This window comes from Molossus molossus, unplaced genomic scaffold (assembly GCF_014108415.1).
Source record: "Molossus molossus isolate mMolMol1 unplaced genomic scaffold, mMolMol1.p scaffold_m16_p_6, whole genome shotgun sequence".
Taxonomy (NCBI): domain Eukaryota; kingdom Metazoa; phylum Chordata; class Mammalia; order Chiroptera; family Molossidae; genus Molossus; species Molossus molossus.
In genome coordinates, this window is record NW_023425399.1 from 14,975,929 (window position 1) to 15,000,667 (window position 24,739).

The window sequence follows — 24,739 nt, forward strand, 5'->3', positions numbered from 1 at the left end:
ATACATGTTGAAATGTGTAAGGGGGAAACAATATGGTGCCTAGGATTTTGCTTCCTAATAATCTGGGAAGGTAGAGGGATGATAGAGATGAAACAGAATTGGCCATACGAGGTCATTATACTTTTCTCTACTTTTGTCTGCGTGAGACATTTTTTGTAGTAAAATGGAAGTGGTGCTGCCAGCTCTGAGGTGTCCCCAAAGCGCAGGGCCCCGTGCCTGGGGAGGGGGTCAGCCACGCTCTTCTCGCCACGTTACCTGGCACACAGCAGTCACTCGATAAATAGCAGTGACGAAATACGTGTCCTTGAAAAGGTAGCTGACTTTGGGTGAATTCTGTTCTTAAGTCAGTCCCATGACTCGTAACTGTGAGACCTGACCACTCACCCCACATAGAACCTAAGCATTTTCTTATTTCTTGGGCCTCTGCCATTCTGTCTGGTGATGTGATGTGTATGACCCTCCTTCCTTCCCAGGCTCAGGCCCGATGTCACCGGATAGGCCAGAGTAAAGCCGTGAAGGTGTATCGCCTCATTACTCGGAACTCCTACGAGCGAGAGATGTTTGACAAGGCCAGCCTCAAGCTGGGTCTGGACAAGGCTGTTCTTCAGGACATCAACCGAAAGGGCAGCACCAATGGAGTGAGTATGCCATCCCCGCTCCGGAGCCTTGAGCATTGGTCACACAGCTGGAGCCGGTCTGGATTTTTCCTTCCTACGGCTGTTTTGTGTTTTGTTTTTTTAATACATTTTTATTTATTTTTTTAGAGAGGAAGGGACAGAGTGGTAGAAACATTGATGTGAGAGAGAAACATTGATCAACTGCCTCCTGCCTGCCCCTCATTGGGGATTAAGCCCCAAACCTGGGCGTGTGCCCTGACCAGGAATCGAACCAGGACCTCTCGGTCCATGGGGCAACACTCAGTCCATTGAGCCACACTGGCCGGGCCTTACAGCTGTTCTAAGATTGCCTTTCACTAACCTGAGTCAGGCCGCACAACTTTGTCGGTTAATTCCCTACCCTGGAGGGTAGTTCAGGGTCAGGTCTCTGCATTGGATAGATGGATAGATGGGTAAAGGAAAGATTGTGTGGTCGGATGGCCCACCGTGCAGTAACATTCGGTGAGCAGAGTTTTCACACATGCCTGTTAGATCTCAGCACTCTCAACTCTAAATGATCTCTGTGACCACGCTTTATCTCATGTTCCAGACCTTGAGCTCCCCGAGGATGCAATGGAACCTATTTTATCTGGATCCCCCAAGGCCCCTGACAGCCCTTGGCGTATTAAAGATGTTCGGTGTTTGATAGTGAATAAATGAATGAATAGATCAGCATCTTAAAATATGACTGCTAATAAAATATGTTCCCCTTCTAGGAGGGATAAAAATTGCAGCTAAGGTTCTTAAATTGTATTAAATTATAGGCAAACAAAGCACAGTATCTCCTTAATCTCTGGGCTCAGGGCATCAAAGGTTGGGAATTAAACCTTCTAAGTGAGTTGTCTTTAGTCCAGATGTTCTGTATCCTCTTAGCTATGCATGTGTTGCTAAGTATAATACTTCAAGTTACCAGTGCTGCGAGTCATGGAATTCCCTCTGTGAGTGATATAAAGAGAACCAGATTCTTAATTAGAACCAGGAGGGGGTGTTTTGAACTCCCATTTCCTGTTTTCAGCAAGCAATTGAGAAGATCACACTTGGCACAGGATCCTTTCTTTAGTTAAGAAATGACATCATTTCCAATACTAATGTATTTATTTAATAATAAAGAAATTGTTATTCCTGAGCTCCATTGGTACATTTGGAGGTGTTTAAAGATACAGACTCAAAGTAAAATAGAAAATAAACATCGAATATGTTCTCTTCGGTGGTGCATAGTTTTAATGGCTATGACATTTGATTATAACCGAAGTCTCGAAGAATGTTAGGGCCACTGGGTCATGTGCTGGGTTTTATTCCAGAGTCCCCTATGACTGTCTGCCTGCCCTCCCCATAGTTCTCTTGAGTTTCTTTATCTGGATTTTCATTTTCTAACGCTTGTTGTCCTTGTCTTTATTCCTCTGACGTTGTGCAGTTAGTGGAGGAACTGTGTACTGAGTCACAATGGCCAGGTTTGAGGCTGTTTTTCTCCTATGCATTTTCTACTTTGTGAGTAGCCTTTGGTGACCTGTCCAGGTACAGCAGCTTTCAAAAGTGGAGGTAGAGGACTTGCTCCGGAAAGGTGCTTATGGAGCCTTAATGGATGAGGAAGACGAAGGCTCCAAGTTCTGTGAAGAAGACATAGACCAGATTCTGCAGAGGAGAACCCACACCATCACCATCCAGTCTGAAGGGAAGGGGTCCACTTTCGCCAAGGTATAGGACCTTCTGTCCAGAGTCCATATTGGGGGGAACAAGAAAAAAGTTGTTCATGCTTTGACCCTTGTTAGCCTGGCTTCTGGTTCTCTGAATGTACCTTTGAGATTGTCTGGCCACACATTTATCCTGTGACACTCCGAAGGAGCAGGTTCTTAGAGGATGTGTCAGTAATGAGAAGCTACAGAAAGAGAACGCCACTCCTAAGCTCCGGGAGCGGGTCTTCAAAAGGCAGGACAGACACCTTAGTCCGCAGTTGGTAGTGGTCTTTATTCACAAGGACAGCTCTGCAGCCCTTGAGTGGTCACCTTGAGTCCCTTGCAGAGCACTCCTTGATCATAGTCAACTCCCAGCCCTCGAACTCAAGCAAGTGTTTTGTTTGTTTCATGAGAAAAGAGATTTTACTCAAGAATCCCAGCTTCTAGTGTAGGTGCCTCTTTCCTAGGCTCTGCAGGTCATTGGATTTATTATTTTTTGATTAATAGATTTTTTTTTCCTTTATTGATTTTAGAAAGAGAAAGAGAAACATTGATGAGAGAGAACATTGATTGGCCACCTCCTGCATGCCCCCCACTGGGGATTGGGCCTACAACCTGGATATGTGCCCTGACCAGGAATTGAACCAGTGACCTCTTGGTGCATGGGTCGATGCTCAACCACTGAGCCACACCGGCTGGACAGTAGGTCACTGGATTTAGAATCCAGCTAATCAGACCACCTATCCGATCACTTTCGGGTTTCCCTGACCACGGGCTTCGTGAGCCTCGGGACCTGTCTGATTAAATATCCTGTGTGGTAACCTGCGCGGGACATTCTCAATAGGACATTTTGTGCTTTATAGCCGTCACTTACCTCTCTCCACCCCACACTGCCCACCCCAGTGCCTTTTCTGTAGCAGACTTGTGGTAACTGGAACCGAAAGAAAAATTTTATCTAGGGAAGTTTTAAGAATTAATTTTTTCACAGGGAACTACATGTCAAGTAACACATTGCCATTGTCTTTCAGGACTTGTCTTCCTGCTTCCAAGTTTATGTTCTAAAAAATGATCCTGTAGGTTGAAATTTCCTCACCCAGTCTTTTTTTAAAAAAGAATAGCTTTGAGATTTTTCACATTCATTTTTGGAGGCTCTGTTTGAAAGGCTCTGTTCTGGTGCATTTGAAAGAACATGGGTGTTCTATTAGTTTGTGCTGTTCAAGCACAGCTTACTGACTTCTGTTGTCTTCACAGGCCAGCTTTGTAGCTTCCGGAAACAGGACAGACATTTCCTTAGATGACCCAAACTTTTGGCAGAAATGGGCTAAAATAGCTGAACTGGACACTGAAGCGAAGAATGAAAAGGTACAGCATTAAGAATATTTTATTTCATTGAACATTTCACTGTTTTATAGGACCATAAATTCCCACACCACACGTCATTATTTACTCTTGAGCCTTAATTCTTAAATGAGATGCTAGATGTCATGCACTTAAAACATGCCTAGCACATTGGCAGAGCTTCATAAATGTTAGCTGTTAGGATTTTAAATGACCTAATGGGACATACTGGGCACCTGGGAAATCAGACACAGGCTTAGAACTGGAGCTGGCCAAACAGGTCAAGGTTAGCCCTCTGATCCAAGCTAACATCCCCCCCTTGGCACGTGACTACGTTGTCTCTGTTTTGTTCCTGTGAACGAAACATGAATACTGGGAAGGGGGGAAGCATGGTACGGAAAAGCTTGTCGCCTTCACTTCCTTTCTTTCAGTATCTTGAATCGTCTATTTCTATATGTAAGAGAGAGAATGGTCTTGGAATAAAAGCAGAATTTGAATACTGGCTCTGCCCCTGACTGGATGTGTGCCTTTGGGCAAAGCACTTGACCTCATGAAACAAGTGAGAAAGGAGGTGGTGAGGCGCACTTGGCAGAGGTGGGGGTCACATTCGTGACCATAACTGCCCCGCCCATTGTGAGGCACCCCTAAGTGTTGGTCTCCCCTCCTTCCGTCTCGGAGTCTATCGCCTCGCTTCGGTATGGGCATACACCACTGTGTGCCTGTCTTCTCGGGGGAGTATTGAACTCTTGGACCACAAACCCTGGAGACCATTCTGCTGACATCTAGCTGGTTCAGTAGCCACCACCCAGGCCCAACTCTTCTTCTGTAGGATCACCAGAGGTCGCTTATTTCAACCTCTTTCTGCAAATTGGAAGATGCCAGTCTTTTAGTAACCTGTGTCACAGTCACGAAGCTACTCTGTGTGCAGGACAGTTGGCAAAAGGGGAAGAAAAGGGTCTCACCCTGTAGACAGTAAGAAGTAGTAGGAGTATTCCAAGGTGGGAATTAAGGTGATTGAAGCAGGGACAACGCTAGAGTTGTCTGTGGGCTACACAGAGGAGCATTCAGGAGCTCAGCCTAGCTTTGGGAAGAGGTTACGGGTCGGAGTGAGAAGTGTGCAATGATGGAGACTAGAGAACAGGCGATGGTTGTGGGCAGCGCAGCCACCAGAGTGGGTGAGGTTCCTGAGCCAGGAATTATGTTTTCAGTGAGAGACAAAGGTTAGTATTGAGTGCCAGTGGAAGGCAGAAATGGAACAGCAGGAGTATGTGTTTATCCCAGAAAGTTGCTGAGCAGATGGAATTCTGCAGCGCGAGCTGTCTCCAGAGCGCAGACTGCCTCTGCGTGCTGCGCAGAACAGCGGGGGGCGCACCGCGCCAGTCTTTCCTGGCAGAGCAGACTGCCATTCTGGGCACTGGGGGCCTTGCCTGCCCGTACCCATTAGAGTGACTGCAGAGACGGCAGATGGTGGCGACTGCGCTGGGGGCTGGGGAGCACGTCAGCCCCAGCAAGTCCCGGAGAATCCCCTCTGCCGGGGTGGACACAGCAGGTGTGCTGGGGAGTGTCAGCAGGATGTGCTGGTGCATTGCGGTGGGGAGAGAGAAGCAGGGCTTTCTCCCCAGTGGTCCCTCTGTTTCTAGGAAAGCTTAGTGATCGACCGGCCTCGAGTGAGAAAGCAGACCAAACACTACAACTCCTTTGAGGAAGATGAGCTCATGGAGTTTTCAGAGTTGGACAGTGACTCTGATGAAAGGCCCACGAGGTCCAGGCGCCTCAACGACAAAACCAGGCGCTACCTCCGAGCCGAATGCTTCCGGGTAGAGAAGAATCTGCTCATCTTTGGGTGGGTATTGCTTTGCCTGTTGGTTGGTTTCGGTCCCTGAGATTTGTCCAGTGTGCCTCTCCGATCACCTCTGGAGTGACGGGCTGATGGAGGCTCTGTTAGAGCAAGAGAACTGTGCTTTCTGCCCATGCCCCACCCCCACCCCATCTTACGCTCTGCTGCGTATTGTAGACGTGCCATGATTTTCTCATTTGCTTGTCACAGCAAATCTCTGCTACTAATTTGCTGCCTGGTACTGATTTCCTGCTTTGTCCCCCTGAAGGATGTATAAGGAGTCAGTGCAACAGATGTTACCGTACGGCATGATTCGTGCAGGGCTCTGGCTGTGGTGGAAGTCGAAGGTTGCGCTTCTGGGAGTTCACCGTTGCTTTTGAATACTGCAGCTGGACTCTGTTTTGATTCCAAAGTTTTATTTCCTGCTCCAAATATGTTTCTCTCTCTTTTTAATAATCCAGTGACCATAAAGCTCTCACTGTCCAGTGCCCAGGTCACCTTAATGACATTTGGTATGCTACAGCATGCATTCCTCCAAGGCCTTCCAGGACAAAGCCCTCAGGGCAATTAATAAACCTAACAGAGGGTGAGAAGCTCTCTTGGCTCCTGTTTGTCCTGCAGTATTGAGGACATGCATGGCCCTTGCTCCCTCCAACACCCTTCTGTATTTCTGCTCTCAGCTGGGGCCGGTGGAAGGACATCCTGACTCATGGGCGATTCAAGTGGCATCTGAATGAAAAGGACATGGAGATGATTTGCCGTGCCCTGCTGGTGTACTGTGTCAAGCACTACAAGGGGGACGAGAAGATCAAGAGTTTCATTTGGGAACTGATCACACCTACCAAAGATGGGCAGGCACAGACCCTCCAGAACCACTCAGGTGAGAGGTGGCCTGAGATGCATGAACTCTCCTGCATTTCCATTTCTCCTCCTTGGTTGGTCCATGTTGCTGTGCTTTGAGGTACTTATCTTTCTGAGATATGTTTCAGAATGTTACCTGTGTGAAAGGATGTCGATTCTTTCCGTTCTCCCTCAGAGTCATCCAGTGCTACTCTGATGGTTTGTTCAAGTACTGTTGGGCCCTCTTAAAGTTTCCCATGTGCCAGCCCTGCCCACTAACTTGAGCATCACAGGGGTTCCTCTTCTGAGCCGGGGGCTCACACCATGTGCTTCGTGGTTTGTCTTTTGCATTTCATAGTGCTGTATCACTGTGCTTGGCCATAGCTCAGCTCCAGGTTTCAGATCGATTGTTCCTTTTCCCTGGCTAGGTTGTAAGTTCCCAAAAGGTGCAGGTTATGATTCACCTTTCTTGATCCTCACTGGGTGCTTGGTAAATTCTTTACTGCCTGTTCGGCTGGTGCGGCTCACTGGTTGAGCGTTGTCCCATGCACCAAGAGGTTGCCAGTTTGATTCCCAGTCAGGACACATGCCCAGGTTGTGGACCTGATCCCCAGTGAGGGGCATGCAGGAGGCGGCCAATCAATGTTCTCTCTCATCGATGTTTCTTTCTCTCTCTCCCTCTCACTTCCTCTCTCTCTAAAAATCAATAAAGGAAAAAAAAAATTCTTAACTGTCCAACTGAATGGTCTTAGAGTTTACTGAGTTGGGGACCAGGCACCTGTTTTCACCACCGTCAGCCACTATTTGGTAGACTGAGTAGTGGGATCTGTTGTCCAGGGCCACCATGCACAGCCTGACAACTGCTTTGCAAGCCCAGCCCAGCTCTGCTCTAACTCCCATGTTTAAGCTGCTTATCCCATCCACCGGCCTTTCTGTTCCAGGGTTGTCTGCTCCAGTCCCGAGAGGGAGGAAGGGGAAGAAGACGAAGAACCAGCTGCTGCTCCCAGAGTTAAAGAATGCAGACTGGCTGGCCACCTGCAACCCCGAGGTGGTCTTGCATGATGATGGCTACAAGAAACACCTCAAACAACACTGCAACAAGTGAGTGTGCCCCTCCCCATCCCCCGCTGGCAGCTCCACTCTGTCCAGGTCCCTGGGGCCCCCGCAGGAGCGTGTGATGTTCCTGTACTGCCATGCAAGGTCGGAAAAGCAGGATATGGGATCTAAGCTGGGTCTGAGTCACTAGCTTTAAAACCTCTCTCATCCCTTTAACAACATCTCTTCTCCCCTAGAACCAAACCTCTCTACCAGTGCAGTTTGTACCCCTGAGAGTTTTTTGTTGTTGTTTTACCTAACTCAAAATCTGTAGGACACTGGTGATTTCACCGTTCTCCTTTTCCTTTGCCCCCGCCTGCCCCTGAGGTCCCATTAGCACGAGCAGAAGACTGGCCTCAGTAGCCACTACTCTCAGCACCCCCATGCCAAGTTGCTTCCTCTTCTAAGACGCTGTTGCCATTCATGGCCTCCAGGTATCTAGTAGACATGCATTTGAGATAGTATTCTTATATCCCTAGGCTGACAGCTGGGGCGGGGTAGGGAAGGACAGAGGAAAAAGAAACTGTTCTTGTGAGGATTCGTTTCGAGGAGTTAAGGCACTCAGCCACTAAAACAGTGACAGGTTGCACATGGAAATTTCCATCACTGTACAGTGTGTCTATTCGAATTCAAAGGACTCTTGGAAACCGTCTGATCCAGCTTCCTAGGTCATGCAAGCATGGTATCCCTGGCATTCCTGGTAGGCAGTGAGAAGGCTTCTGATTGTAAAGGGTTTAGTACCTTATGAATTAAGAGGTTTTACTAGATTTTTCCTTCCTCCCTGCAACATCAACCTCATTAGGTTCTGTAGTATTTGTTGGGTTGGTGTTTCTTTTCTTTAACAGATGAAGTCTAGTCCTTTCCCTCATCTTCCAAATATTTGAGGATAGGTTTCATGCCCAATACTGTAATAAAAACTACTATATCCAAAAGTACAAGCTCTTTGGGGACAGTAGATGTCAGTCTCAGATTTATTTTTTTTTTTTCAGCTTTATATATTTATTTTATTACAGATGTGTCTCCTTTTTTACCCCATTGACACCCTCCTCCCTGCCCCCCCACCCCGTCCCTGGCTTTGTTGTCCATGTCCATTGGTTATGCGTACATGCATATAAGTTCTGTGGTTTATCTCTTCCCTTCCCCCACCACCCCCTCTTCTGGGGATTGTCAGTCTGTACTCTACTTCTGCTTCTACCCTATTCCTCAGACTGTTATGTTCATTATATTCCACAAATAAGTGAGATCATGTGTGGTATTTGTCTCTCTCTGCTTGGCTTGTTTCGCTTAGGATAATACTCTCCAGGTCTCTCCATGTTGTCTCAAAGGATAAGAGATCTTTCTTTCTTACAGCTGCATAGTACTCCATTGTGTATATGTACCACTGCTTTTTTATCCATTCATCTAATGATGAACATTTGGGCTGTGTCCCGATCTTAGCTATTATAAATAATGCTGCTATGAACATGGAGGTACACATATTCTTTCTGATTGTTGTTTCAGGCTTCTTAGGGTATATTCCTAGAAGTGGGATCACTGGGTCACTGAAAGATGAAGAGCAAACTGAAGGACTTGTTTTGACTTGTTAAGTTACAGCAGCAGCTTCTGGCTGTTCCATCCACAGCTACAGATATGGGTCTGGAGTGCTGAAAACAGGCTGAGCTGGAGAGGGTGACATGGACCTTCCCGCTACACCTGCAGATAATCACAGATGGTGGCCAGAACCAACTTAGACTTGAGGGATTCCTTACCGTTTCTAATCACCACCCCAAGACCTCTCCTGAGTGCATGCCTGACCCTGGAGATCGGAGACTCATGCAGTGAAGCACTTCCCTCAGTCCGAGTGTGAAGATGCTGACTGTTGTTTATTATTTTGAATCCAGTGGAGATCACTGTTCTCTTTAGTTCTGGCTGAGCAAGACCCAAAGACTTGGACTTGGTGTGGGAGTTTCCTCGTCAGCATCCTGACAGGGCGTCTTCCAGCCTCTGCTGAGCCTTCTGACTGATGGGAATTTGCCTTTCTCAGCAAGGCTCATTTAATTACCAGAGGACTCTAATTAATTGCCCTTCTGCATATTAAATCTAAAATCCATTTCCTTGAAACTCCCACCTTTTGGTCTCGGGTCCCGAATCTGTCCTCTGATGCAGTGGAAAACAGGCAGAATTTCTTCAGCATAGCAGCACCATGAGCTCTAGAATATGGGCTCTCTTAATTAGCAAATTTACCTCCACTCCAATATCAGTAAAGGTTAAGACAGGTTCTGGGGTCAGGACTGCCTGGATTTAAATCCTGGCTCCATGGCTGATCAGCAGGGGAATTCTTTAACCTCTGTGTGCCTTTTCTGCACCTAGGAAATGAGATTAATAACAATTCCTACCTCTAACATCATTATCAGGATTAAGTGAGCTAATACACGCTGGCACATAGTAAGTACTCAAAGAGTTGTTTGTTATTAGTGGTATAGTAATTAGGGGCATGAAATTGTCATCTAAAGAACTTAAAAAAGTTAAAAGGCAGTTGCTTTAGATCTAAGCTATAAGTAGTCAGTACAGTGATTACTGGTTCGAGGTGGGGGTGGTGACTGAAAAGGGGATACCAGGGGGCCTGTTGGGGAAATGTTCTGCTTCCTGATCTGGGTACTACACGCACATGTATGTTCACTTTGTCAAAATCCCATCAAGCTTGCAGCTTATGCAAGGTGCATTTCTGGGAAGTAATTTCATATCAACAAAATGTGTTGTTGTTTTTAAAAGGAAGGAAAGAAAGAGGGAGAAAGGGATGTGGCCCTGGCTGGGTAGTTCATTTGGCTTAGAGCATTGTCCTGATATGCCAAGGTTGTGAGTTCAGTCCCTGGTCAGGGCACATACAAGAATCAACCAATGAATGCATAATTAAGTATAAGTAGAACAACAACTCTCTCCTTCTCTCTCTCTCCCCCCTTCCATCCTTTCTCCCTCTTTCTCCCTCTTTCTGTCTCTCAAATCAATAAATAAAAATTTTTTAAAAAGAGAGAGATGAAAGAAAAGGTAATGCTGCCACTTAAATATTAATGAGCTTTGTAAGGGTGTTACAAACCTCCTCCGGCTCTCCTTCCCTTTGAGTTCAGATGCCAACTAGGATTATCTTCTCACTCTGGGAGGGGTGGCTTTCTAAGGCGAGTGTCCATCTGTCCACTGAATTGATCTGCTTCTCCCGTGGAGAAGAAATAAATATTGTTGGCTTTCAGTTGTCTTCTCTTGTGCTGCAGATACTGCCAGTTAACACCTTGGCTTCTCTTTGGAGAAACAGAAACAGTTCTCTGTATCTACGTCTTCAGGAAAGCCTTGCTCTTCCTGAGCTCGATCTTAGCAGGCAGGAATCCTGTACCTAAGACTCCCTCGTTCTGGTTCCTGCCAAGGAGGCCATCAGCTGCTGCCAGCCAGGTGGAGGGATCAGCAGTGGCTGTAAATTCTTAGAGTTCTTACTCTCTGAGCTTTATTTAAAAACAAAACAAAAAAAAAAAAACAACCTCAGAATTATTTGAGTTGATGGACAGCTGAGGTAAGGAATGGTGCACCAGAAAAGCAAGGGTTCTTTCCGACCTAGAAGTTCACACTTGGTATGTTGCCAGCCTACAACTTGAGCCCACGCTGACACTCTGCACCTGCATCCAAGAAATTATGCTTTTCTTAGAGGCTTCAACCCAGTATTAACATATTTTGAGTAGTTAATACATATGCGATAAATAATTTTTTTCAAAAGTAAGGTTTCCTCTGACCTCCAGATCTCCTATTTCCCTTTCCAAAGGCAGCCACTGTTAACCTGATTCTTCTGGACAGAGACACTCTGCACATGGCTTAGAGGTGAATTGCAGCCTCCTTTTATCTTCCCCAACATCATGCACACCTTACCTACTGTTCATGCTGTCTTCTTTTTCTTTTTCTAATTTTGAACCACTTATCTAGAGATCAGTCCCCGTGTCGGGATATGTAAATGGGCTTTTATTTTTAATCGCTAACCTGTACTCTTGACTGGTATTGAGCAAGTCGCAGGTACCTTCTAAACCTCCTTGCAGCTTAGTCGTGACTAGGAAGCGTCTCCTAGAACCTGGTCGGCTTCTCTGTGCCTGCCCTGGACTTTCACCCGGGTTTGCTTCGGGGAGCCTTTCCCTCCCTTGGCCCGTGTCACCCTGTGCTCTCAGGAGCGGAGACAGCGCTGCCCAGGAGAGGACCCGGATGTCCGCCTGACTGTGCGAGCGGAGCTGTGTGAGGGCCGCGTTCGCGGACTCACTGTTCAGTGAGCTGGAGGCGGGTACCAGCCTCTTGGTGCCGAAGGGAGCGCTGCGGCCTTGGAGAAGGGGGGAGAACGCTCAGGACCAGGGGGGATGCTGTTTCTGCTGCCCCCGCCCACATGGCTCACGCATAGCTTAACACATGACTGATGAGATACGTCTTCCTGCGTCGAATGGGGAGAATCGCGGTGACGTCTGCCATTGGTACCTGGTGGTTGGTTTTTGCAGCGCTTTCTCGTGTCACTTCACATCACTGGTGATGTGGGGGCGGCATTCACAGGCAGCGCTGGGTTCTGACGTGTTGGCGTCGGTGTGTTCACTTTCGTAGGGTACTGCTGCGAGTCCGGATGCTCTACTACCTGAAAGCGGAGATACTGGGAGAAGCAGCTGATAAAGCATTTGAAGGAACTCCCGCCAGGTAAAACGAGTCAACTCTAGCTCTGTGGTAGAGAGTTGTCATGAAGTGCCGTTCCTGGAAAGGGGCCAGCGCGCCTGTGCCCCAGAGGCCCGTGTGCCCACCCCACCCTAGTTACCGAGACGGGAGAGCAGGCAGGTGGGGTAAGGACAGTTCAAGGAGAGAACACTTTCTTAGAGACCCAGCTTTTGGTGAGATTTGAAGTTAGTTTTTTGTCCCAACAGTCATTTTTCTACCTTAACTAATCATTGTAGAATGAGTGTTCATTGCTTCGATGACGCTCGAGCCGATGGGTGCACACTAGAAGTTTTACTTGGACCCCATTCGTGGCCTTCATACTCTTCTGCTTTGGAGTGGTCCTCTCACCCGTCTGACCTGTTTGATTTCTTGCACCTCGGTTCTGCGGGAACCTCCCAAGGTTTGGGGAATAAGACTGCCAAGCTCCCACGGGATGAAGCTGTCATTCTATAGTTGGGATCGCCAGGCAGTCTCCTTCACCTGCCCCACATGTACTGTTGGCTCCAGCCCTGTGCAATGCCTGTCATTCCCAAGGGACACCAGAGGTGTTGGTATTGGAACTTTGCTTTGAGACGGCCTGGGGCCATGGTTTCCTCTTTTTCTTTCTTTCCATTGGGCAGTGCTAATGGCTTTAGTAGTCGCAGGAGCACTGCAGAAAGAGAAAGAGGACATGGACAGCCCTGTTCACGGCGGTTTGTAATCCAGAGCAGTCATCACAGTGGCTGTGTTACTTGATATGCTTTCTGCAGTTCCTGTAGTCATTTTTAGGAGGGATAGGGAAGTTGAGTGTTTTGGTCAAAAGGTTCACTTTGTGAGTCACATAAATTGAGCAGAATTTAACCCGATCATTTGTATTTGGTGTTATCTGCCACAAATAATCTGTCTGAACTTACTCATCCCCATCACATGCTTTCTTCGACGTGTGGCTACATGAAGATAGATGGAAGCTACGTAGAACATGGGGAGCATGAGTCCCCTGCTCACACTCTTCCCTCCTTTCCTCTGCTTTCCTCAGTCCTGGCTGTCCCTGGTCCCTGCAGGTTTAATGTCTTATTGCAGAGAAACTGCCGTAAGGAATACATGAAAGTGTCCCAGAAGTCATTCGGCCCCTGGCAGCGTGCAGGCAGAGCAGTGCCCTGCAGTGGAGCCACTTCAGGAGGGCTTCCTGGGGAGGTGGGCCAGGGGACGCCATCCCACAGGGGGCTGGGCCTGGCGAAGGGCAGTAAGACCAGCCTGATGGAAGAAGAAACTTCAGGTGCTGCAGAGGAACCATCCCAGGACCTGGGAAGGGGAGAGAGGAGCCCTGCAGGTAGAGGTTCTCGCCCTTGCTCAGACCAATGAAGACAGTGAGCTGAGGGCCCATGTGAACTCTCAGAACAGACAGAAACTCAGAGAGGGGCTGAAGGCACAGGCCTGCTAATCCCCTCATGCCTGCTCCTTAGGGCAAGTTATTGTCATCGCTTTGGCCAGAAGCAGTATAATTTGTGGTCACTTTTGATCCTACAGACTGTTAGCAGACCACTGCTAGGAAGTGCCACCTGTTGTGGCCTCTGTCCTCTACAGGGCTCTCTTCACACCCCTACATGTTGCGCTCAGATGATATGGACACTCATCTTCTCAGCATCTGATCGTGTATAACTCACCCATTCAAGGGGTATTCTGCCTTCAGATGAATGATACATAGATGGGTTTTGCTGCGGCTCCCAACTGAAGATGCACAGTGGAGCCGCCTTGGGCTTGTAGGTCCCAGGGCCCACCCTGACCGACTGGCAGGTCCTCCAAGAGGTGGGACAGGCGGTCCAAGGTGGAGGCTGCAAGTCAGATACATGGCAGCGATATCTCACTAGGTGAGCCTGACAGGAAGCCCTGGTTAAGAAACCTGGGCCCACATCCTCCAACATCCTCGTTACTTCACATCTAAGCATGCAGCTAGGCGTGCAGCTTAATGCCAGGGTTCGGCCAGGAGCCCTGGTGTGGTTTTCCGTCTGTGTTGAAGGAGCTCTGAGTCTACCCCCTTCCTTCCACAGGGAGCTGGAAGTGCTTCTGCCTGACATCGACTACGTCGAGATCCCCGTGGACTGGTGGGATGCTGAGGCCGATAAGTCCCTTCTGATTGGCGTGTTCAAACATGGTGTGTATTTCAATGAAGGTTTCCCTTTTCCTGGAAACTCCACAGTCCTGGTGCATGAAAGTAGAGCCTCACCTCTGCCCTCTTAGAATTTCAGCCAGAGGAAGGTGGGAGTCACGGAACTGCGGTGAATGTGGTGTCAGTGAGGAGCTTGGAGGGTGACTGCGGCCATAAAGACCTGTATCTTCCTCCCACTAGCCTGTGTGCACACTCAGGCCTGGGGCTGCCTCATGCTCGTTCACTCCGATTACCCCAGCGTCTGGCCCAGTGCCGGGCACATGGTAGGCCCCTCATGTTTCTTGAGTGAAGGAATAAATGAGGAAAATGTGAAGGTTTGAACGTGTCATATGAATACAGAATTCTAATGTCATTCCAAATAACCTGTATATTTCTGGTTTGCTGTATTGGATATAAAAATTTTAGAATAGAAGATGGGCCCTGGCCAGTTTGGCTCAGCGGTTAGAGCATTGGCCTGCGGACCAGAGAGACCCGGGTTCGATTCCCAATAAGGGCACGTACCTCAGTTGCGGTTTGTCCCCTGCCCCAGTTGGGGTTGTGTGGGTGACAACCAGTCGATGTGTCTCTCTTACATCGATGTTTCTCTCTCTCTCTCTCTCTCTCTCTCTCTCTCTCTCTCTCTCTCTTTCTCCCTGACTCCCTCCCTCCCTCTCTTCTGCTCTATCCGAAATAAAAATAGAAATAGAATAGAAGATGGCATGGGCATCGTTTTTTTTGTTTTTTTCCTAATTTCAGAGAGAGAGGAAGGGAAAGGGAGAGAGAAACATCGATGAGAGAGAACATCAATTGGCTGCCTCCTGCATGCCCCCACTGGGGATCGGGCCCACAACCTGGGCATGTGCCCCGACTGGAATCGAACCAGCAACCTCTTGGTGCATGGGTGGACGCTCAACTACTGAGCCTCACTGGCTGGGCCCTTTTTTTTAAGGTGATAAGAGGAGACTAAAGGGGACTGAGAGTTTTTGAGTAGCTTTGAAACTTAAATAAGTGCCCCTGCCTTCACTTCTGGCACTGTTCTGAGCACCCACCCTTGTGTTCAACCAATAGTTAAAATGAATGACGAGCCTGACCGGTGTGGCTCAGTGGATTGAGCATCGTCCCATGGACTGAGAGGTCCCAGATCAATTCCTGGTCAGGGCACGTGCCCGGGTTGTGGGCTCGATCCCCAGTAGGGGGCGTGCAGGAGGCAGCCGATAGATGTTTCTCACATCGATGTTTCTATTTCTCTCCCTTCCTCGCTCTCTAAAAAAATCAAGAAAAACATATTTTTTGTTTTTTGGTTTTTTTTTTGGTATGTGCCCCTAGCAGGAACCGAACCCGGGACTCTCTGGTCCGCAGGCCAATGCTTCAACTGCTGAGCCAAACTGGCCAGGGCAATAAAAACATATTTTTTAAAAAAATAGGTGATGATTCCTGGCCAGTTTGGCTCAGCGGTTAGAGCGTTGGCCCATGGGCAAAAGGGTTGCAGGTTCGATTCCTGTCAAAGGCATGTACTGGGGTTCCAAGTTCAATCTCTGGCCCTGGTTGGGGTTGTACAGGAGGCAACCAATCAATGTCTCTCTCTCTCAAGTCAGTATTCTTTCTCTCTCTCCCTCCTTCTCTCCTCCTCCCCCTCTCCCTCCTTCCCTTTCACTCTCGCTGAAAATCAATGGAAAAATATCCTCGAGTGAGGATTAACAACAAAAAGAATGATGGAAGTGCCGGGTGACAGTCACTGTGATGTGCCTGATACACATCTTCCCTGCTGGGTGGGTTGACTGAACTTTTAAACTGAAGCGCAGGGTTTATTTTTTTATTTTTAATTAAAAATTTTTTTTCTTTATTGATTTTAGAGAGAGAGGAAGACAGAGGGAGAGAGAGATAGAAATGTCAATGAGAGAGAACATGGATTGGCCGCCTCCCTCATGCCCCCCGCTGGGGATCTGGCCCACAACCTGGGCATGCGCCCTGACCAGGAATCGAACCGGTGATCTCTTGGTGCACGGGTCGTCGCTCAACCACTGAGCCACACCTGCTGGGCTGGAGCACAGAGTTTAAAGTGGGAAGTGTTAATTAGACCTGGCTTTTGCTGCCATCTCTGCCACATACCAGTGTCTGACCTTGGGCACGTCATAAGCATCCCTGACCTAACCCCTCACGTACTCCGGGAGCACCGTCGAAACCACCGGCCTGGAGGGTTGTCTGAGCGTGAATGGGACAGCAGAGGTAGACTGCCCCGCATGGCGCTCGGGACATAATTGGTGCTTGGCGCTGCTCCGCTGTCGCTTTCACTCTGCCTTTGGGAAGGGGACTTTCTAACACGTACCCTTTGAGTAGAATTCGTCAACACTTAAGGCTAGCCAGTTGCATTTCTTCCGTATCTGTGGGTTTCATGTTCATGGATTCAACCAAACGCAGATTTAAAAAAAAAAGTCCCAGAAAGTTCCAAAAGGTAAAACTTTGAATCTGCCATGTGCCAAGCACTGCCCTGAACAGGGGAATGAAGTGTTGTGTAGGCACACCCGCTGTTTCCTTATGCAAATACAGGTTTTCTGTGCTTCTTATGGAAGGGACCGGAGCATCTGGATTTGGTGTTCTCAGGGTCGGCCTAGAACCCAGTTTTCCCTGGATACTGAGGGGTGACTGCATACTTTTTTTTTTAATCCTCATCTGAGGATATTTTTTCATTGATTTTCAGATAGATTAGAAGGGAGTGGGGGGTGGGGAGAAAGATGGATATAAGAGAGACATATCAATTGGTTGCCTCCTGCATGACCCCTACCAGGGCCAGGGATCAACCTAGGTACATGCCCTTGACCGGGAATCAAACCTGCGACCTTTCGGGTGTGAGGGCTAAGGCTCTAACCACTGGTCCAAATCAGCCAGTGCTATGCATACTTTAATGAGGAGTCCCCTCAAAACCTGGATTCTGGTGTTATAAGTGCAGTCTTCAGGAGGTCCAGTGCTGCTGCGAGCTTTGTCAAACCCCTCGTGTGGCTGGGACCATGCTGCCCCAGGACCACCTGCGCATGGCAGTGTCCTCCGCATTGGAAGTCTGCTGTGGGGGAGCCCCCTGGGGCTGCGGGCACTGGAAATGTGACTAATGCAACTGAGCAGCTGTCTTTTTAATCTCATGTGGTTGTGGTTAAAATAGCCGCGTGTAGCCCCTCTGTTGGACAGCACAGGGCTAAAATTCAGCTCTGGAGTGGAAAGGAGAAGCATGGGACCTCCCTGTTGAGCACAAGGGGTCACAGTGTAACTGAAACTTGGTTTGATCTAATTTTGGAAAGAACCCAGAAGTAGGCTGCTGGAGGCAGCCACACTCCAGAGCACATGAGCTTGGTGTGAGCAGGAAAGTTGACCCTGTGCCTCATTTCAGTGGTGGCACATTGCCAAGTCCCTGATGGCGTCAGTGTGGTGTCAAGGAGGACCCAGTCTGCGGTCCCAGCAGTGTGGCAGACAGAATCGACACATTTCTCCCTCCCCAGCCCAACACTCACCACAGACGCACAGCAAGCTTAGGTGAATTAGGACAGTGTTACACCACCTAGCTGCACCTGAAACGAACAGAGGAGATCCCCAAATGAAGAGGTCACTTAAAGCCGGAGCTGAAAGCCCATAGGGCAGCAGACCAGAGGGTCTGGGTGTTTAATACCCACAGAGCCAGGAAGCAAGCCCCTCCAGGAAAGGAGGGCAGGGAAAGGCCCTCTGACTGCCAGGGAGGCAGAGCTGGAAGAGCAGGCTCCTGAGACACAGCAGTGAGACGTGGAAGAGAGGACGTGGCTGAGATAGGAGGGTGACAACAAAGCGGTGAAACCAGCTGTCCAGGCAAATACTGACAACCAAACAAAACCCTGCTGTGGCAAAGTCACTATCATGCAAAACGCCTTTAAGGAGAAAAGCATAATTTAGGGTGAAAAGGGTCATTGCACAGTGACGATGGGGGTAGTTCGGCAGGGAGGACGTGGCTTACAGTGTCGCTTCAGAATGCCTACCAGAGGCCAGGGCTCTGGAGGCCCAAGTCCCTTTCTCTCCAGGAACGGCAGTGAGTATTGGCACCATGCCTACTAGTTTCATACCCCCTATAGGGTGTTGGGTAGTGAGAGTAATCTCTACTGCTGAGTTGAACTCTTAGTCTTATATCAAAAATGAGGAAGGGTCAACTAGATGATGTCTAAGGTCACTTCCAAATCTAAAACTCTTCTGCGGTATGAAGCAGTGGGGGGGTGGGGAATAAGTTAATTCCTAGTGTTTTCTAAGCACAGCTGTGAGACCTTAAGGTGATATATCACCCATTCTGTGCAGACTCCCATACCGCTGGTCGAGGTGACCTCAGTATTCAAAGTCAGGGCTGAGGGCAGATGCCGGGACGGTGCTGTGCGCACCGCCCATTGTGGTGTATGATCAGTGTAGCAGACGCCCTGTAGGCGGGAACCCCAGTGCTCGGGGACTGGTCCTGAGCTGCGCATGCATGCTAGCCCACTCTTGGGTAGGAGCAGACTCATGTAGTTGGATGGTGACATTGAATCAGCCCGGACTGTATTGGATGGATGCTGGTGGTTGATTTCATGGGCCCAATCTCCTTGGAGTTTTCCAGAGGCTGGCTGTTTCCCACTGGACATGCCATGATCTAGGTTCAGACCTGTCCTCATCTGGGTAAAGCACTTCAGCACCCCTGTGGAGCTTAGCCCTCGCCACAGTGTGACCAACTCCACACCGTGTGTTACCAAGTGACAGTCAAACTCCCAGTTGCCCAGCAGCTGGTGCAAATGTGACATTCTCAGGAAGCCAGCCTATCCGCTCACCTTGCAGGAGGAAGCCCTCCATCTCCATGCCTTGGAGCATAAGCATGCGCTCTAGTGCTGAACGGTGTCTGTGAACACACAGCTGTTCTTGTCTGAGGTTTCATGGGTCCACTAGTGCCCCCTGTGCTCAGATCAGAAGAATGTAGCCATGGTTCCCTCTCCACGCGACACCCGCGGAAAATCAGCTGAAGTTTTGGTGGCCTGCAGGGAGGACGACCCTGCCGCAAACCTCTTCTGAACGATCCTCTTGACAGCTCTCAGTTATGTTAAGTAACCCCCACCCCTCTGGGGCAGCCTGGATTTATGAAATTCCCATCAAGACACAGAGTTTAGTATTTCTGTTCATATTCTGAGAGGGGCGCTTTCTTAGCCTGCAGCCCCCCAAGGCCCGCGCTGTCGCTACCTCCTGCGTTGCTGTTCCAGCTCCTGCTCTCCAGGACAGTCGGGGTTTTCTAAGGATCGTGAACCAGTCACCCTTGCCCCCAGCTCCATAGCAGACTGAGAAATAGAACCGTGGACTCTGTCCACACCCACACATGATAAGAGAAACTGCAGAGTGGGAGTGCACCCAGGCGGCAGGCACCTGCGGGGCCTGGCCTGCCTCGTGCCCTGCCCAGCACACTGCATGCAGGCAAGCCCTTTGTGGACACTGCACCCCCCTCACTAGTGGAGGGTCAGTGGAGGAAGCTCCCACCAGCTCATCTCAGGTGAAGCCCCCTCCTTTCATGGGGAGGAGCAGGTGGAGACTGGCGGGAATCTCCTCGAGACAGCAGGAGCATTGAGGACATCTCAGTTTTGATGCGAGCTGAGATAGAACACGGGGACAGGGTGAAAATGGTTCTACAGTGATTATTGAAAGAACCTGGGCAGCACAGGCTTATCTAGTCGTCGTCAGGTGTGTTTGTCAGACCTGTGGCAGGTACTGAATACATGATGATAAGTCCAAACAGGCTCTTCTCTTGGGAGTCCACAGTCTCGGAAGAGAGACTTAATCAGATAATCACCCTAAGGAATGAAGGGCTAAAGAAGAACATAAGGCACCCCAGTCTCTCCTGCCACATGTCTCATTGAGATGGGAGAGTCTCTTGGATTAAGTGAGACGAATACCCTGACTCCTCAGAGGAAAAGTACCAGGGGCCACCTGCAGGGTGAAGGACAGAGCTCCATGAGCAGAGGTGGAACAGAGCCCAGCACAGGAGTGACACAGCCACCGAAGTCGAATCGAGTCTGCTTTCACACCCACGCTGGTTCTCGTTTAGATACGGCATCCTCATCGCCTATGATGGGGTCTCTGTGCACACTGCTGAGCTAGACGTTGACTTTGCTAGGAGCAGCATGACAGGGTTTTGATGATCATGAAGGAGTTCCACCCAGGCTAGTTTGATAGAGATTTGGATCTTTTTTTCTTTTTAATCCTCACCCAAGGATATTTTTTCACTTATCTTCAGATAGAGTGGGAGAGAGAGAGAGACATCAATCGGTCGCCTCCCACACAACCCCGGCCAGGGCCGGAGTTGAACTGCAATCGAGGTACGTGCCCCTGGCCAGAATCGAACCCATGAGTCTGGTCTGTGGACTGATGCTCTAACTGCTGAGTCAAACTGTCCAGGGGGAGAGTTGGATCTTGTACGTGACCAAATCCTGTCTCGTTATAAGATCACATCAGACTCGGTAAATAATAACAGATTCTCATGCGTGAGCTTTATCAAAGTCAGCGTGACATTTTCTCATTGTTTTGTCTCCCTTTTGAGGTCTCTTCTGAGTCAAAAATGTTCCATCTATTTTTGACTTTGGAGATGAGGAGTAATTCCAAAGCCCTGGCCAGTCCTCTTTATATTTCATCTTTTGCATCCATCACTATGTTCAGCTTCCCGTTTTAACACGGGATAAAATTGGACTTTAAGAAAATAAGGCCCGCCCTGGCCGGTTTGGCTCAGCGGTTAGAGCGTCAGCCTGCGGTCCTGAGAGACCCGGGTTCGGTTCCCGCTAAGGGCACGTACCTCGGTTGCAGTTTGTCCCTGGCCCTGGTAGGTCGTGCGGGTGGCAGCCACTCGGTGTGTTCCTTTCACTTCGATGTTTCTCTCTCTGTGTCTGTTCCTCTCTCTCCCTCCCACTCTACCTGAACAAAAAATGGAAAAATGTCCTCGGGTGAGGATAAAAAAAAAAAAAAAGAAAAAGAAAATAAGACCCGTGCAGGAAGTAACAAGGTGTCCAGAGTTGGGTAAGGGGAAGAAATTGTACAACCGACTTGGCCTGATTTCCTTTTTTGTCTAAAAGAAGTAAGCAAGTGAGAATTGTGTCTGCTTGTGTTTCGGACACATAAGATTAATAGGAGCTTTTCATTTTTGTCGAACTCTACTCAGAGGTGTCTACTTTAGCTCAAGGATCTTCCCTGATAGGAAATCTTGAAGGATACAGTTAATAAAGTATTTTGGTTTTGTTTTTACTTAATAAAGGAAACAGAATGACTCTTTTGGGCCCACGGCAGATTTGTGAGTTCTGATCTGACATGACCTCTGACATTTCTCATTACTCTTGATCAGGGTATGAGCGATACAATGCCATGCGAGCAGACCCAGCACTTTGCTTCCTGGAGAAAGTGGGGATGCCAGATGAGAAGTCCCTTTCTGCAGAACAGGGTGTCACCGATGGGACCTCAGACATCCCTGAAAGGTGAGAAGCTGCGTAAGCCGACTTATGTAACTAACATCATGCCACGCATCCATGGCCCCTTCCACGTGTGTCTAGCACACTCATGGCCTCTTCCTCACAGTCAGGTGTCTCCCTTAAACCTTGCCCTGCTGGAACGGCCTTCCCGAATGGCTGCTTTTGTTGCATCCTGTTACACCCCAGGCCTTTTCTTTGACTTCTAAGCACTTTGAACCAAGTTCTAGTTCCTGTCCTTTGTGGGTCCCCCAAGCTGCTCACTGTCCTCATCTATTACTTGGTCAGAGGATTCTCAAGGAAGAAGTCAGACCTCATACCAGGCAGAAAGCTAAGGAGAGGCATTCCAGCATTGTTCACGGATTGCGTGGTCCGTGACTCGGTGGACTCAGGAGCACTGCTTGACAGCCCTGGCAGTTATCCCCGGACTGTGCAGAAAATATGGAAGTATCCCTCTGGGCGGAATTCCGTTTACTACTGGCCTAACCTCCAAATGTGTAAATTCACAGGGAAGCTAAATAAACAGCCCAAAACTGGTTCTCCAGGATACATGTGTATGTATTTAGAAAGCATAACATGTATCTCTTACTTGTGTCTGCTAAGCTTTTGACCTGATCATCTGCTCCAGTGGCAGGTACGGCTTTTCACTGCCTGGGGCTGTGGCCAGGCCTAGACGTGAGGGTGTGGCATTGCCAGGAGCCCTTCACCATCTGCTAAGGCTGAGAAAAGTGAAATGCATTTTCCATCTGTTCTAACCCCTGATTAGCACTTTAGCTACCATACATTCTCTACCCAGAGATGTTTCCTCTGGGCAGATAATAGATGCAGTCAGAGAGGTGTTAATAAAGGCCCAGGTGGCCAGTGTGGCTATTGTTAGATTCACTGGGTCAGGGAGAACATTGCCTGAGTGAGTTACCTGAATGTGGCATAAAGTTTATTTTTTTTGTATGGGCTGACTGTTCTTTCTGTGCTTAAGCAGTGAAGGTAGGAGGTTCTCCTGCCTTCTGGATCTGAGCAGCAAAGATAAGAGTGTTGGAGACAGGAATACTTCAAAGGCAGTTTTACAAGGAGTCATGAAAAACAGATAGACATCAGCTGTAGTTAAGCTCACAGGCAAGAAGACATTAGTCAGCTAACCTAGAGGCAAGTGATTGATGGTACAGAGAGCAAAGTGTTCTTTTCTGGATGTTTTGGCAGCGGTCCCTTTGAGGAAGTGACTGCTACATGAAGGGTCCTCCTTCTGTGATCTTGGGGTGCACCAAGAGTAAGCAATTCTGCGTGAAGGTCCCTCCTACCATCTGGGGGTGCACGCCAGAACTGTGGTTTGCACAGCCTTCGATCTCTAGAGTCTTCTTTCATCGAAGTCACTTATCCGGATAACCCTTGGCAGTAATTACCTTTTTATGACAGAGTCGTTGTTCAATAGTTGGCCTCTCGACTTGACTGAGTAGATGCTGAAGTCTCAGTTGAGGGGAGGTTCTTGCCCATAGAAGTTCTGATGTTGGAAAGACCAAGATTTTGAGACCTGTGGGAAAGGGATCTACTAATATTCCCTTTGCTCTGTGATTTAGAGGTCTTTCTTACAAGCATCCTGGTTGCCAAGTAGCTCCTAGGTGGTGTGTGATGCCTTTTTTTTACTTTTTTTTAGAGGCAACACGGATAAAGAAGACACCACTGAAGAAAAATTAGATGGCCTCCAGAAACAAATGGTGAGCTAGGTGTGCTGTGTTGGTAATCCCGTGATCTGTGTGTGGAAAGAGAAACCCCTGTTTTAGCACCGGTTTGGGGGAACTGGATTGCATTGCTGTAGTTGTGTTGCCGTTTCTCCAACATTCTGTTACCAAATTGTCAATATATGCAGAGTACATTGTACTTTCATTCTAATGAAATTTGATTTTGAGACAACTGTAGATTTTAGGTGTGATGGTAAGGTACAATACAGAGTGATCCCTTGAACCTTTCAAGTCCATTTCCCCAACTGGGAACACCTTGCAAAACTATAGTACAGTATCACGAAGACAATGATAGAGTCTTGACATTTCCTTGACCACAAGGATCCATCATGTTGCCCTTTTATGGCCACTTCCATCCATTTGCTTACTGCCTTCACCTCCTTTTTAATCCCTGGCAACCACTCACCTATTCTCCATTTCTGTAATTTTGTAATTTTAAGAATGTTATAAATGGAGTCATACAAAGTATAACCTTTGGGAATTGGCTAAGCATAATTCTCCTTATAGTGTTGTCTGTAACAATAATTCATTTCCTTTTATTTACTGAGTAGTATTCCATGGTATTGACATACCACAGTTTGTTTCACCATTCATCCATTGGCGGACATTGGTGGTTTCTAGTTTTAGGCTATTACCAATACCTCTGTAAACATTTATGTGAACATACATTTCCATTTCTCTGGGACAAATGTCCTGGAGTGTAATGGTTGGGTAATATGGTAGTTACATGTTTAGTTTTTGTGTTTTTTTAAGAAACTACCAAACTGTTTTCCAGAGTGGCTGTACCATTTTACATTCCCACCAGCGATGTGGCCTCATCCTCACTAGCGTTTATATTGTCACTCTTTTTTAATTGAGGCATTCTGTTAGGTGTGTGGTGATATCTCGTGGTTTCATTTGCATTTCCCAAATGGCAAATGATGTTTAACATATTTTTTATGCTCAACTACTATATGTTTACTTCTTCAGTAAAATATTTCTTGTCCTTTGCCCATTTTCTAATTGCATTGATTGTTTCTTTGTTTTACTGTTTATATTTAAGAGTTCTTCATATATTTCAGATACTAGTCTTTTGTCAAATACATGGTGTGCAAATATTTTCTCCCACCTGGTACTTTGTCTTTTTATCCTACTTACCTTGTCTTTCACAGAGAAAGGTTTTGATTTTGATAAAGTCCAACTTACTTTTCTTTTATGGATCATGTTTTTGGTGTCAAATCTAAGAACTCTGCCTAGATGTAGATCCTAACAATTTTCTTCTATTTTTTCCTT

The 24,739-nt window shown here is 48.0% G+C and overlaps 1 protein-coding gene across 2 annotated transcripts in view; it reads left to right on the top strand.

Moving 5' to 3' along the window:
- The window catches only part of CHD6 (chromodomain helicase DNA binding protein 6), a 146,208-nt gene that overhangs the window by 82,501 nt on the left and 38,968 nt on the right, over nt 1-24,739 (top strand). For both annotated transcript variants that reach the window (XM_036246023.1, XM_036246022.1), the window contains exons 17-26: nt 474-638; nt 2,172-2,351; nt 3,581-3,691; nt 5,308-5,510; nt 6,185-6,384; nt 7,286-7,445; nt 12,036-12,125; nt 14,168-14,271; nt 21,614-21,743; nt 23,383-23,443. In XM_036246023.1, coding sequence (XP_036101916.1) covers nt 474-638; nt 2,172-2,351; nt 3,581-3,691; nt 5,308-5,510; nt 6,185-6,384; nt 7,286-7,445; nt 12,036-12,125; nt 14,168-14,271; nt 21,614-21,743; nt 23,383-23,443 — 1,404 coding nt within the window. The remainder of the gene's footprint in view (nt 1-473; nt 639-2,171; nt 2,352-3,580; nt 3,692-5,307; nt 5,511-6,184; nt 6,385-7,285; nt 7,446-12,035; nt 12,126-14,167; nt 14,272-21,613; nt 21,744-23,382; nt 23,444-24,739) is intronic.